General features: G+C 40.3%; 1 protein-coding gene across 5 annotated transcripts in view; it reads left to right on the plus strand.

Annotated features, from left to right (window-relative positions):
- Window positions 1-10,197, plus strand: part of Aass (aminoadipate-semialdehyde synthase) — a 59,681-nt gene extending 49,484 nt beyond the window's left edge. For all 5 annotated transcript variants that reach the window (XM_050145949.1, XM_050145952.1, XM_050145953.1 and 2 more), the window contains 6 exons: window positions 1,827-1,994; window positions 4,346-4,441; window positions 6,017-6,132; window positions 6,747-6,835; window positions 7,311-7,487; window positions 9,541-10,197. In XM_050145949.1, coding sequence (XP_050001906.1) covers window positions 1,827-1,994; window positions 4,346-4,441; window positions 6,017-6,132; window positions 6,747-6,835; window positions 7,311-7,487; window positions 9,541-9,659 — 765 coding nt within the window. In that variant the 3' untranslated portion in view covers window positions 9,660-10,197. The remainder of the gene's footprint in view (window positions 1-1,826; window positions 1,995-4,345; window positions 4,442-6,016; window positions 6,133-6,746; window positions 6,836-7,310; window positions 7,488-9,540) is intronic.
- Window positions 10,198-13,492: the final 3,295 nt, after the last annotated feature.

A 13,492-nucleotide genomic window follows, 5' to 3' on the forward strand; every position in this document is an offset into this window, starting at 1 on the left:
GCCCCTAAACTCTGGGATTATAGGTTTTTACTATTTTGCCTGGCAAGAATTTTTCTTTAAAAATTGTCTTGATCTTCAGTTGAAGAAGAAGAACTTTAGAATTGCTACAGGTTACAGAAGTGAAATGGATATAGAGACCCAGCATGTGGCTTCTGTATTAAGTTGTTTTGAAAACTAGAATTCTATTAGAAGAAGTTCAGTACAGTCTAAAGAAGGGGCTCTGAACACATTAAATGGGAAGTATCCATCACATTCCTTGGATTCTTTCTGAGAGATTCTAGAAGGCATACTGCAAGCGATCTGTCTTTTCAACTGAAAAGCTCTCTCTCCACCCATCTGTGTACAAGGCAGCTCTCTCCTTCTGGACCCTCGGTTGTGTATAAATTAGTTTCCATTTTCTCTCTTACACCTCAATACAGGTGAGCTCGTCCACAAATGTATTCTGGGCACCATTGCATTTAGCCCATCTTCTTTTGGAAAAATCCCTGTGAACCCTGGCAACTGCCCCCTGCAGTTTTGGTTTGTGCAGCTTTAGAAACAGGGTGAAATTGTTTCCAGCAGGACAAAGTCCAGCCTGACAGCAGCCTCAGCCCTAATTTTATCATTCCAGAATGTTTTTCATTATCCCAAGGACAACCACAGACTTCCAGCTCTAAGGTGAAATGTAATACTTTACTTAAAGTTAAACACAAAGCAACACCTCCTTGCACTTTGAATACGTGTTGGGGAGGAATACACGGCTCTAGGGAACCAGGATTTTGCTTCTCACTAAGAAGAAGTTGTATTTGAGCTTCATTGTGTAGTCTTGGTATTGTCTCTGTTGTGAAGGGAGGTCTTCCTTCTGCTGCCTTTACACAGTTGCTGGTGATTGCTGATCATTCAGCAAATGTTTTTTACAGTAAACACAGGGTGAACAGAAGATGTGAATTGAATTCTATTCATTATTTTTCTTATTCTCTCTACAATTTGTATCATCTCTGGCACATATTTAATGGGTATTCAATAAACAATAGTTGGGCGAGTGAAAAGTGCAAGACTAGTACTAAAAGAGACATGAAATTAAAAAAAGAATATTGCCATTGCTGTCAGAGCATACAAGCCATTGAATACTTCCTTGACACTACTAGCTTACACAAAAGTAAAGCAAAACAAACAAACAAAAAAATCCCTAATGCAGCATAACACTATTTTAGCCAGGGGCAAGAGTCAATTGAAAACAAGCCTTTTGTTTAGAAAATAAAGTGTATTAGAGATGTGGGATTCCCCTCTGTATGCTACGAATGTGTTTTATTACCACTGGTTATTAAAGAAACTGTTTCGGCCAGTGGCTTAGTAGAGTAAAGCCAGGTGGGAAATCCGAACAGAGATACAGAGAGAACGTAGATGAGGTCAGAGAGATGCCACGTAGCTGACAAAGGAGAAAGACGCCAGACGCCAGCCAGAACCTTACTGGTAGGTCACAACCTTATGGTGATACACAGATTAATAGAAATGCCTTAACTCAGCTGTTAAGAGTTAGCTAGAAATATGTCTAAGCTGTTGGCCAAACAGCACTGTAATTAATATAGTTTCTGTGTTATTATTTGGGTCTGGGTGGCAGGGAAACAAAAGAGCAGTCTCTGCCTACAGATTAGCATTTAGAAGTCTGGGGGAAAGCCTGACAATTTATTTCAGGGGGAACAGCTTGGCTAATAGCATGCTAAATATTGATCGTGGTTTCATTAACATTTTTCAAAGTTCTGTTAGTTTCATTTGTATAAGTAATGCAGATTAACCCAGAAGAAACAAGCCGTTGTGAACCCCAGCTATTTTTCACTCTTCCTCAGGTTGTGAATGTAACAGGGGGAGTCTCTTTTCTTGACTCTGTCACATCCATGGATTACTTCCCAGGCCTGAACTTGGAAGGGTATCCTAACAGAGATAGTACAAAATATGCTGAAATTTATGGGATTCCATCTGCCCATACATTGTTGAGGGGAACACTGAGATATAAGGTAAGTGCTATATTTCAAACACTGTCAAAAACCAGTTTTTACATGACTCATACATTCCAGGACTAGAATGAGGATTAGAATTATTAAGCAAAAGGAACAGAACTATAAGAGAAATAAGAGACAAAAACACAAAACAGCATCGGGAGGGAATATCAGTGAATATTAAATGCTGAATTCACCTGCATTTATTTTTCGCATGCTTTTATACTTCAATACAAAGGGGGAAAAGAAGGTAAAGTATTGCTTTAACATGACACAAAGAACAACCAGCACAGTTACTTGCTTTAATTCTTGAGACATCAAGTCATTATTTCCTGAGAAAAGTCATTGCTGTCTTGGGCAGGAATGTGTGGTGAACACACCCTAGACCAAGTATCCTAGGCAGTCATTCCTTGTGTCAAATGTCCTATTTTAAATGAAGGAGCACAGGGATATGTTTGAAATTTCTGACCTTTGGTCAGGATAGAACCAATCCACCTCTATGGGCCACTTTAATGTCCAAAAACACCAAGTCACCACACCCTAGGTCAGGATATCTTATTTTGTAGACTCACCTGTTGTCAACAACTTCAAAAAAAGCAAAACTAAGCTCAAACTCTGTGACCTTCAGACAAGGTGGAACAGGCTCGCATATGTGTATATCCTGACCAAACACATTGCTAGTTTTGATGTAAAAAATATATATGCTTATTTTTCTTCTAATAATTGAAATGGGAAACCAAGTTGGAGTTTATGTTTTCAGATAATAAGTTAGTTATTATTAAGTTAGTTACTTGACAATTTCATACTTTTATATAATACATTCGGGTTACACCTTCTCCTATAACCTCTTGACCCCCCAATCTCTCCACCCCTTTCTATACTTGTCCCTTTCCAAGGTTGATGACTTGGTTTTGCTGTATGACCCGTTTAGTCATACAACAGGGCTATTTGTCTGATCAGTGAATTGGTACCATCCCTTAGGGAGTCTGGCAGGCTTGCCATTGGGTGTAAACTGAAGGTAAAGACTCCCCCTTTTCTTGACTCTACCCATAGGAAATTGTTAAGCAACGAGCACCTGAGCCCCCTGAGTTTCTTCTCCACCCTTGCCTGGCTGCTGGATGTTTACATGCTGCAGTCTCACTCAGTTGTTGAGAATTCATAACTGCAATTTTTGTGCACAGTGTAGACTACATCACTTCTCTCCCCTCTCCCTGTCCTCCTGCTTTTACAGTCTTTCTGCTTCCTTCTGCGATGTTACATGGGATGATATAAATGTCTTGTTTGGGACTGAACACTCGACTGCCGCTAATTCTCAGACTCCTCATACAGCTATGATATTCTGTTTCCAACTCAGTTCACTGGGACGGTGTGGGGGAGCTTTTTATTAAAATGTTAGGAGAGCCAACTCAAAAGCATGCATTTATCGACCCCTTAGGGATCGGGGGCAGGTAGGAGGCCAACTCCAGGTGTAGCTGGAGATGAGTGCTTGCTTCATTTCTCAGGCTTGTAAGATTACAGTGGTCTTAAATCCCCTGCAGTGCCAAGTAGGTTCCAGTTTTCTGTTAAGGCCTACTAGGTTCAACTCCATTGTGAGTGACAAATCTGCCCCTTTTGCTGATAACTAAACATATAAACTTTGTCTTGTTGATGGTGATTTATGTATCTTCGATGTCTTCAGAGCTCATGATGAGTTAACAACATTTGAAACACATGGACTGAGGCTGGGAGAAGTTACAGGGTTAGACGGACTTCCTTAACAATCTGAAATGCTTTCTTTACCACAAAATAGGGCTTCAATTGACCACGTTTGAGATGTTATGAGTATATTCAAAATGATAAAACCAGGTAACAGAATGGCATGGCATCCTTCCCCATACTCTACACATACCCAGATCTTCTCTATAGGATGGGTTCTCTCTTTTAGGGGGTATGGATTATTGTCCCTTCCATCACAAGAAAGCAAAATAGATAGAAGTTAAGCCAATAGAGTGCTTTCCTGGTATGCACAAGGCCCTGGATGTGATCATTAGCACTTAAAAGAAAACAAAGCAGTGTAATAAAGAGAGATTAAAATGTAACTATTAAATAATATTCTGTTAAACTGCATTATACGATTCACCAGGAACTTAGCCCTTAAGCTTCCAGAACATACCATACAATATAGCACCGAGAAAACAAAACGACCCATTTACAAAGTCTTTTATGTAAACCAGTTGAATTATGACATTGCTAATAGCAATGAAGATTATTTCCAAATAGGTTATAAATATAAAACCCTCTTTAAAAATGCCTTCTTTAAAAAAATAGCTAGAAATTCATTTGTCTTTAAAGGAAAATATTCATTTGCTGCCTATTAATTCTTGCTTCAGGGATACTCCAAAGCTCTGAACGGATTTGTAAAGTTAGGTCTCATCAACAGAGAAGCATATCCCGCGCTCCAACCTGAGGCCAACCCTCTCACCTGGGTGAGTAACTCCAGAATTGTGCTGTCTGCTGTACACACACCTTCTGAGATGGCCCACTGAGCTCCGCTTTGCACAGAACTCAAGAGAACTCCAGAGCATCCCTTCTGTGACTCATGTACACTGATGAGTCTTTGCGAACATCTCCTCCCCATTCTGCACTTGGGGAGGATGGAAAAAGTTGATGTGCTAATATGCCTGGCTGCTCCTGCACTCACTCACTCACTCACTCACTCACTCACTCACTCACTCACTCACTCACTCGCTCGCTCACTCACTCACAGGATCCCCACCCTTACCCCCACTCCCACAACCCTGTAGGAGATGCCCTGAACTCACTCACTCACAGGACCACCCCCAGCCCTGTAAGGAGATTTCACTCACTCACTCACTCACTCACTCACTCACAGGACTCCCTCTTCCACCCTGTAAAAATATGCCCTGCACTCACTCACTCACAGGACCCCCCACCCTCACCCCTGCATCCCTGTAAGGAGATACACTCACTTTGTTTTTGCAGTCTGGAATATCCCAGCTGTATAGGTCACTTGGCCCCATTGGTGTGTATTTGGGAAGATGTTGGTGTGAGTCTTCCAGTCCTCTCATTGGGCCACTTATCATCGTGGGCAATAAGTTTATTGCTGAGTTTTTATGTCTGTGTCACCCCTACCCTGGCATCTCAGAGTTGGGCTGAGATTTAGGACTTGTCCCTGGATGTCAAGTAGAGCTCCCACTAGTGGCTGGTATTTAACTACCAGCTGATGGGAGGGGGGCTGTCCTAGCTCTCCCAGGATACTGTTAGCTTGCAGAGCACAAGTGACAAATGACAGACCTGTTGCACAGCATCAGAGTAGAAACATTTTAGACTCTGTGGACCAAGCAGTATCTGCAGAAGAATCTCGTGCTGCCATAGACAATGCATAGGCACACGGGTGGGTATGCCTTCCAGTGAACTTCTATTTTATAAACCAGGTAGCGAGACACACTGGGCCTGGAAACCAATTGGTTGACTTGTGAACATAGCCTAGCTTCCTTCCAGGACCCTGGAAAAGGTTTTGTTTAGAAAGAAGAAAATTCTATGACCACTCTTTTAAGTGTTCTTTTGAAATTTGATTCCCTGCGAGGTCTTTCTCATCTATTGAAGCTACAAAAGAACTCTGGTTGCCATTGGCAACCATGGCAGTAAGTCCCTTGTACTTTAACCTGCTCCAGATTGATTGTTAGAGGGTGTGTGAGGGGTGTGTGTGTTTCTGGGGGGTGGTATGGGTGAAAAAGGTGATGGGGAAGATGACACATGACCAGGATGGGGAAGATACGTGAGCAGGAAGTGTTTGTGTGCTTCTCTTTTTTAGCACTGAATTTTTAAAAAATTATTGTTAAACATTGTTCTCGCATCCCATGCATCTGTAACATATAGCTATACATGCATTCATATTTATATATTTGTACGCATATATAATTTATGTTTTAGTTTTCTATCTCAATTATTTCTAAGAAACTTTTTGGGACTTATTTCTCAGAAAACTGATGTTTTATTTCTCAGGGACTTAGACTTCCCATGTTTCTTTTCCCAATCAGAAACAGCTCCTGTGTGACCTAGTTGGGATTTCCCGCTCCTCTTCATGTGAGAAGCTTAAGGAAGTGGTCTTTACAAAGCTGGGAGGGGATAGCACTCAGCTTGAGGCTGCTGAATGGTATGTACCCATCTTTTCATTTAGATCAAAACACCTTGAACCAATGATTAATGACCTAGTCCTTTCTGGCCAAAGGAAGGCTACGACACACCACTCACTTTGTATTTGTCTTTGATTAATTAACTGTTTATTAGCTAATTGATGCTCTTTAGTTGGCCTTAGAGAAATTGTAATATATTGTGTATATTGGGACAAAAGCTGGATAAGTGAAGAAACCTGATAGCAATTATGAACTGAAAAATGTTTATTTTGGAGCATTTTCTCATTCCATTCCTGGATCATGGGATTTCTCTGGGTAATCCCCCATTGACTGCAGAATATTCATTCATGTGACTATGGTACATTATTCATTCATGTGAGACCACTCATCTGTAAATTAGCTCTTAAAATGTCATAAAAATGAGTTTGCATATATCCTCTCTGCTCTGCTCTATGAAGCAGTGTTTCAGAGACCCGGGGAGATTCTGATGCTAAGGCGCTCCCATTATCAATTTTCGGTTCAGGTGAATCTTAGAACTTGTGAGCTGACTCCTAAGAGCCCAGGGGCTCTTTCCTCCTCCCCAGAGAAGAGCATGCAGAGACTGTGGACTAACAGCGGCACTTGTGTTTTTCAGGTTGGGCTTACTGGGCGATGAGCAAGTGCCTCAGGCCGAGTCCATTGTGGATGCATTCTCCAAGCACTTGGTCTCAAAGCTCTCGTATGGTAGGTCATGGGCTTATAGTAAACTATGCTGAAGAAGAGCCCCAAAACGGTTTGGCCAAAGGATTGGTTTTGAGAGCAGCATCCATGCAATACAAAGGGAGAGATTTGAGAAGAGGGAAACAGCACTAGGTAGAGGCAACAGGAGAAAAAATAACAGGAAATAATGAGTTCAGGGACTACAAGAAGGTGAAAGAATTTTGTATGTAATGTATTAGGTAAATACCAAAGCGGTATTTTGGGGAGCAAGTATTTTTGGCACTTATCTTATAAACCAGACTACTCGATGTTGAGAAAGGAACGTGGTCCGAGTTTCCATTTCTTTGAGGTTTTCACTGATCTTTGGGTAAAAACGTCATAGGTAGTTATCTAGTGATGATATGTAATTGGATGGGAAATGTCTAAGAAGGGCAGAAAGGTAGACTACAACAATGGGTAAGTGTCAATGATGATTTAGAATGTTTGTATTTATCTCAAGGTCCCGAGGAAAAGGATATGATTGTGATGAGAGACAGCTTTGGCATTAGACATCCTTCTGGACATTTAGAAAATAAAGTCATTGATCTCGTGGTTTATGGAGACTTCAATGGCTTTTCAGCAATGGCTAAAACTGTGGGGTTGCCAACGGCCATGGCAGCCAAAATGTTGCTTGATGGTAAGTCCCTTTTTCATCAGGGCTGAGTCTGTTTCCTCTACCTTCAAGTCAGCCCGTGTCTGGAGAGCAAATGTTTTGCTTTATTGAAAATGAACAATCTTAGAGGAACCTGGATGGGGGCCACACTATGGTGAGGAATGAGATTAGGCCCTGTCAAGAGACCAAGTTTTCACCCAGCTTAGTCACAGGACCTCAGAATGATGGAATAGATATAGCTCAACACCTGTGGGCCAAGGTCTCCTCCTATTGAACGTGGAAAGTCAGCTTGTTCTGGTGGTGTCCTCAACCCCTCTGGCTCCTAAATTCCTCCCTTTTCATGTATACTATTAGTGAGTGGTTGCTCTGAATTAGCAGAGGGTGTTCATTTGTAGACCATGAGGGCTATAGACGGTGGTTTATTAATTCTCATGTCTTAGCATATTATCTATACTGAACAAGTATTTCTGATGTGCTCCTTGACTTATAGTGGAGTTTTTATTGTGAATAGTTATTGCAAGTTGAAATACAAGGGAAGATACATTCATTAGAGCTGGAGGACTGACAAGCATAGTCCAGCGACACAGGCCCCTGGAGAGTTATCAGCTGCCTCCTTTAGTGACTTTCTGGTTGCTTGGCATCTGTGACTTCCTGTTACTTCCCAGCACCGTGGCACACTGTCGTAAAGCATATCACTAGCTTGGACAGAACTCAAATTTTAAGTAGAATTTATTCTTAATGTTTTTGCATCATTTACAAACTATGAGGCCAATCCTTTCTTTCCTTTATTCTCTCATACAATATATCCTGAGTGCAGTTTTCCTTACCTCCACTCTGTCTGGTCCCTTCCCATCCACCCCCGCTCCCCTAGATCCATTCCTCCTTTTCCTTCCAGAAAGGAGCAGCCCTTCTAAGGATTTCAAATGAACATAGAATAACAAGACGCAGTAAGACTAGACACAAACCCTCGTATCAAGGCTGGACAAGGCAACCAAGGAAGAGGAAAAGTGTCTCAGGAGCAGGAAAAGGAGTCAGGAACAATCCTACTTCCCACAGGAACAGGAAGATACACAACAATGACATTTATGCAGAGGACCTAGCAGAGACCCATGCAGGCTCTGATTGTCAGTCTCTGTGAGCCCCTATGAGTCCTGCCTGGTTAATTCTGTTCTTATGGTATCCTCAACACCTCTGGCTCCTAAAATCCTTCCTTCCTCTCTTCTGCATGGTTTGGTTTCCACAACTCTGCCTAATGGTTGGCTGTAGATTTTTGCATCTGTTTCCACCAGTTGCTGGATGAACCTTCTCTGAGACAATTGAGCTAGGCACCAATTTATGAGTATAGCAGAATATTATTAGGAATCATTCTATTGTCTTCTTCTTGGTCAGTTGTATTTGGTTCTATTCTAGGTGTCTGGGTTACCCAACCTCTGGTCCCTGGTCACCCAGACAGTGTTGGGCATGGGTCCCTCTCATAGTGTGGGCCTCAAGTTAGAATGGCTGTTGGTTAACCATTCTCACAAGTTCTCTGCTGCCTTTCCCCCAGTACATCTTTCAGGCAGGTCAATGTTTTGTGGCCTGTCTGGTGTCCCAGTGCCACCACTGGAAGCCTTGCCTTGTTATAGAAGACGGCTAGTTCAGGATCCCTATCCCCCAGTACTAAGAGTCCTCGGTAGGGTCACTGTCATGGATTTCCTCCCAGGGAGTTTCCACCTCACTAGGTTTCAACATAGTCTCCCAAATGCCCACCTCCACCCCAGTCATCTTTGCCTCCCCACCCCTCCCCACCTTATGCCTCCTGTTCCTATCTCCACGTGCAGCTGTCAACCTACAAAATCTATTCCAGTTTACCTTCCCGGAGCGATCATGTTACTTACCCTCTCTGGGACTAAGTTGGAACTTTCTGTAAAGAATTTCAAATTTTAATTTTCCGTGTTCTCCCTTCATGGTCACATATAGATTGAACACCTTTGCTTCGGAATACAATACCATTTGGCCCTGGTGTTGGATTCTTGACATGGAAATGTACCTTTAACATTACCTTTAAATTGAAAATCAAAAATCTGCTTTCTTTTAGGTGAAATCGAAGCCAAAGGCCTCCTGGGGCCATTTACGAAGGAGATCTATGGGCCAATATTGGAGCGGATTAAAGCAGAAGGCATTGTATTTCATACACAGAGCACAATCAAACTATAAATGGGCCTTTATTTTTCTAGGCATCACAGATGTCAACTTGTGTATGACGAACATGCTTGCTGATGTGCTGAAGCATACGGCTTTATGTTTTGAGCTTAACTTACTCAAATCGTGAAGTGTATGCTTTGAGTAAGTTAATGGAATGGTGTTTTTGAAACTCAAATCTCTATTTTAGTAAAACTTTGGGGGCAGAAGATGCAAGTCATCACAGAGACCTTTAATAAGTCTACTATGTATTTTGTGTGCATGTAAAAGTGATTGATAATCATAGTTTGTTAATTTATTGTGCTTCTTTTTTCTTTTAAGAACATGTCATCAGCAATTGTGTACTATTCATTTTGCCAGAAAAATTTCATGTAGTTTTATTTTTGTATTTTTCAAATTGATTCTGCTAGATGCCTTTAAACCGACTTATCTATAAACAATTGCAAAAGTACTGTTTCATGCCTTTTGTAAAGTTGTGATCTATTTAGTAAGTTTTTTGGAAAAGAGAATTGATACAATAAACTCCAAATCTTCATTATCCTTTTATTGGAAACAGAGAAAGTGCTTGAAAATCTCTATCACCCTTCCATGATAAAAACAAAGCAGAAAAATCTGCCACAAAACACATACAAACCAAGAGTAGAAAAGGACGCCTTTATAAAAGGTAGCCATGGAAAACCCACAACTTGTATCATATTTAATGGCAAATGGCTGAATAATTTTCACCTAATACCACAAGTAAGACAGAAATGTTGTCACTTGCCACACTGATTCAACCTGTACTGAGAAGAGATTAGGGCATGCCAATGAGGCAATTAATAAATAAATAAAAAGATAAGAAACATGAAACATCTGTACTGGAAAGAAACAAAATAAACTCTATTTGCATCGAATCTCTGAGAATTGTGTAGGAAATCTAAAGACATAGTAAAAATAATGCAAAAGAAAACATTAGAATTTATGAATTCAGAAAAACTTCAGACTCAGGAATTACTTGCAGCAATTGCCTTTCTGTATAATATGAACCAAAAGTAGTTTTAGAGAAACATCAATAGCGTCAAAAAGAAAAAAGGTAACAAGATTGAGAGGTTAGGAGTGACACATATTTTTAGGCTCCATTGCCTTTTTATAAGTGTGCTAAGACAACTCAGTGAAGAAAAATGCTTTCTCGTCAAATGATTGAAAACATGGATAGTCAGAAGCAATGAAGTTGGATAACTACTTTACAGCATAGATAAGAACTAATTTTTAGACTAATGATGGGTCTAAAAAAATCTGAAAAGGAGTTACATTGTAAAAATCTTAAAATAAAATATAGGCATAAATCTTCATGTGTGTAAATTAGGCAATAGTTTATTAAGTAATTGAAACAAAAATCACAAACATCAGAAGAAAAAAAATAGACTAACTGATGTAATAAAAAGTTAGAACTTTTGAGTTTCCAAGGAAACTGCTGAGAAATAAACACACACCTCACTTCCAAATAACCCATAGAATCAGAATTTTTCTACAGGCATTTATTCAGAAAGGAATATGTAGCTAGAATAAATACATAAAGAACTGTGATAACTCAGCATGAAAATGATAACCCAATTTTTATTTATTTATTTATTTATTTATTTATTTATTTATTTATTTATTATTTATTTATTTATTAAAGATTTCCGTCTCTTTCCTGCCACTGCCTCCCATTTCCCTTCCCCTCCCTCAATCAAGTCCCCCTCCCTCATCAGCCCAAAGAGCAATTAGGGTTCCCTGCCCTGTGGGAAGTCCAAGGACCACCCACCTCCATCCAGGTCTAGTAAGGTGAGCATCCAAACTGCCTAGGCTCCCACAAAGCCAGTACGTGCAGTAGGATCAAAAACCCATTGCCATTGTTCTTGGGTTCTCAGTAGTCCTCATTGTCTGCTATGTTCAGTGAGTCCGGTTTTATCCCATGCTTTTTCAGACCCAGGCCAGCTGGCCTTGGTGAGTTCCCGATAGAACATCCCCATTGTCTCAGTGTGTGGGTGCACCCCTCGCGGTCCTGAGTTCCTTGCTCGTGCTCTCTCTCCTTCTGCTCCTGATTTGGACCTTGGGATTTCAGTCCAGTGCTCCAATGTGGGTCTCTGTCTCTGTCTCCTTTCATCGCCTGATGAAGGTTAATATTCAGAAGGATGCCTATATGTTTTTCTTTGGGTTCTCCTTTTTTTTTTATTGGTTTTTCGAGACAGGGTTTCTCTGTGGCTTTGGAGCCTGTCCTGGCACTAGCTCTTGTAGACCAGGCTGGTCTCGAACTCACAGAGATCCGCCTGCCTCTGCCTCCCGAGTACTAGGATTAAAGGCTTGCGCCACCATCGCCCGGCTTGGGTTCTCCTTCTTATTTAGCTTCTCTAGGATCACAAATTATAGGCTCAATGTCCTTTATTTATGGCTAGAAACCAAATATGAGTGAGTACATCCCATGTTCCTCTTTTCGGGTCTGGCTTTCATAGTGTTTAGAAGTTTGGAGTTCGGAGTTCCCTAAAGATATACAAAAGTCTAATAGTATGGAAAGTGAAAATTACTTCTTCAGTGAGATACTGCCTTATATTCATGAGAATGGCAGGAATCAAAAAAATAACACACGTTAATGTAGATGCAACGATATTTAAAGGATTATTGAAGGATAACTAAGAATGATGGATGCAAATAATTATAAAAACATGTACTTGGATCTTAATAGCAACATTATTTGCAATATCCCATCAGTTAGGAAATGAATACATTAAATGTGAAATACCCACACAATGGACTATGTCTCAATAGCAGGAAATAAAGTTTGTATTCTGTATGATATGGATGAACATTGAAAGTATTCTGTTACACAAAATGCCACTGATTGTGTAGTTTTATTTTTGTGACATCCAGAAAAAAAAAAAACACCTCTCTCTATAGAGAAAGATACATAGTTACCCAGTGCTAGGAGAATTGAGATGAAATGGATTGGATACCAGGGAATGACTGCTAATAAACCATTTAACAATGTCATAATTCTGAATATACAAAAATCAAGGACTTGTACACTTCGAGTGTGTAAACTATGATGTATACATATATGTATAAATATATATGCATATACACATATATGCACATAATCTCCAACTTATAAAAAGATTGCATTTCAAGTAAAATTTATTTGCTTCTTTATAAAATTAACTTCAGCTTTAAAACTCTGTTGAGTACTCATCTGACTTTCATTATGTGTTTTCCTTCTGGAATGTGAAACTAGTTCCTCCTCTGAGATAATCTACTATTATGCATGAGGTATATGACAAGAAAATATCTGGCGCTGTTTGGAAAGGGTCAGAGTGGAAAAAGCCTGCTCCCACTTGCCACAGCTACTGTATAGCTACTAATGTCTGCTGAAAAAGAAACATTGAGCTTAAGTAAAAGGAGTCAGACTCAACTGACTCAACATGAAGTTTCCCTTCAGAGCTTTCAACAATAAATGAAAACATTCTGAGCATATGGCTCTTCTAAGATCAGTAAGGTGTTTCTTTTCTTTTTTTTTTCTGTAAAGGACAAGATAACAAACACCTGCCCATTCCTGCTTTGTTATGGCCATAGACAATGAATATGACTGTCCCAATAAAACTTTATTAGAAAAGCATGTTTGGCACACTGGGTCGCTAGCCAAATATGGACTCTTGATCTAATTATTCTGGTAAACTGAAGGCTCATGTCTTTCATATTTCCATCTTTTTTTTTTTTTTTTCAAGATCTGGTTCCTCTGTAGCTTTGGAGCCTGTCCTGGAACTAGCTCTTGTAGGCCAGGTTGGCCCCGAACTCACAGAGATTCCCCTGCCTCTGCTTCCTGAGTGCTGGGA

Source organism: Alexandromys fortis, unplaced genomic scaffold, assembly GCF_014885135.2.
Source record: "Alexandromys fortis isolate MF-2015 unplaced genomic scaffold, M_Fortis_MF-2015_v1.1 scaffold_34, whole genome shotgun sequence".
Taxonomy (NCBI): domain Eukaryota; kingdom Metazoa; phylum Chordata; class Mammalia; order Rodentia; family Cricetidae; genus Alexandromys; species Alexandromys fortis.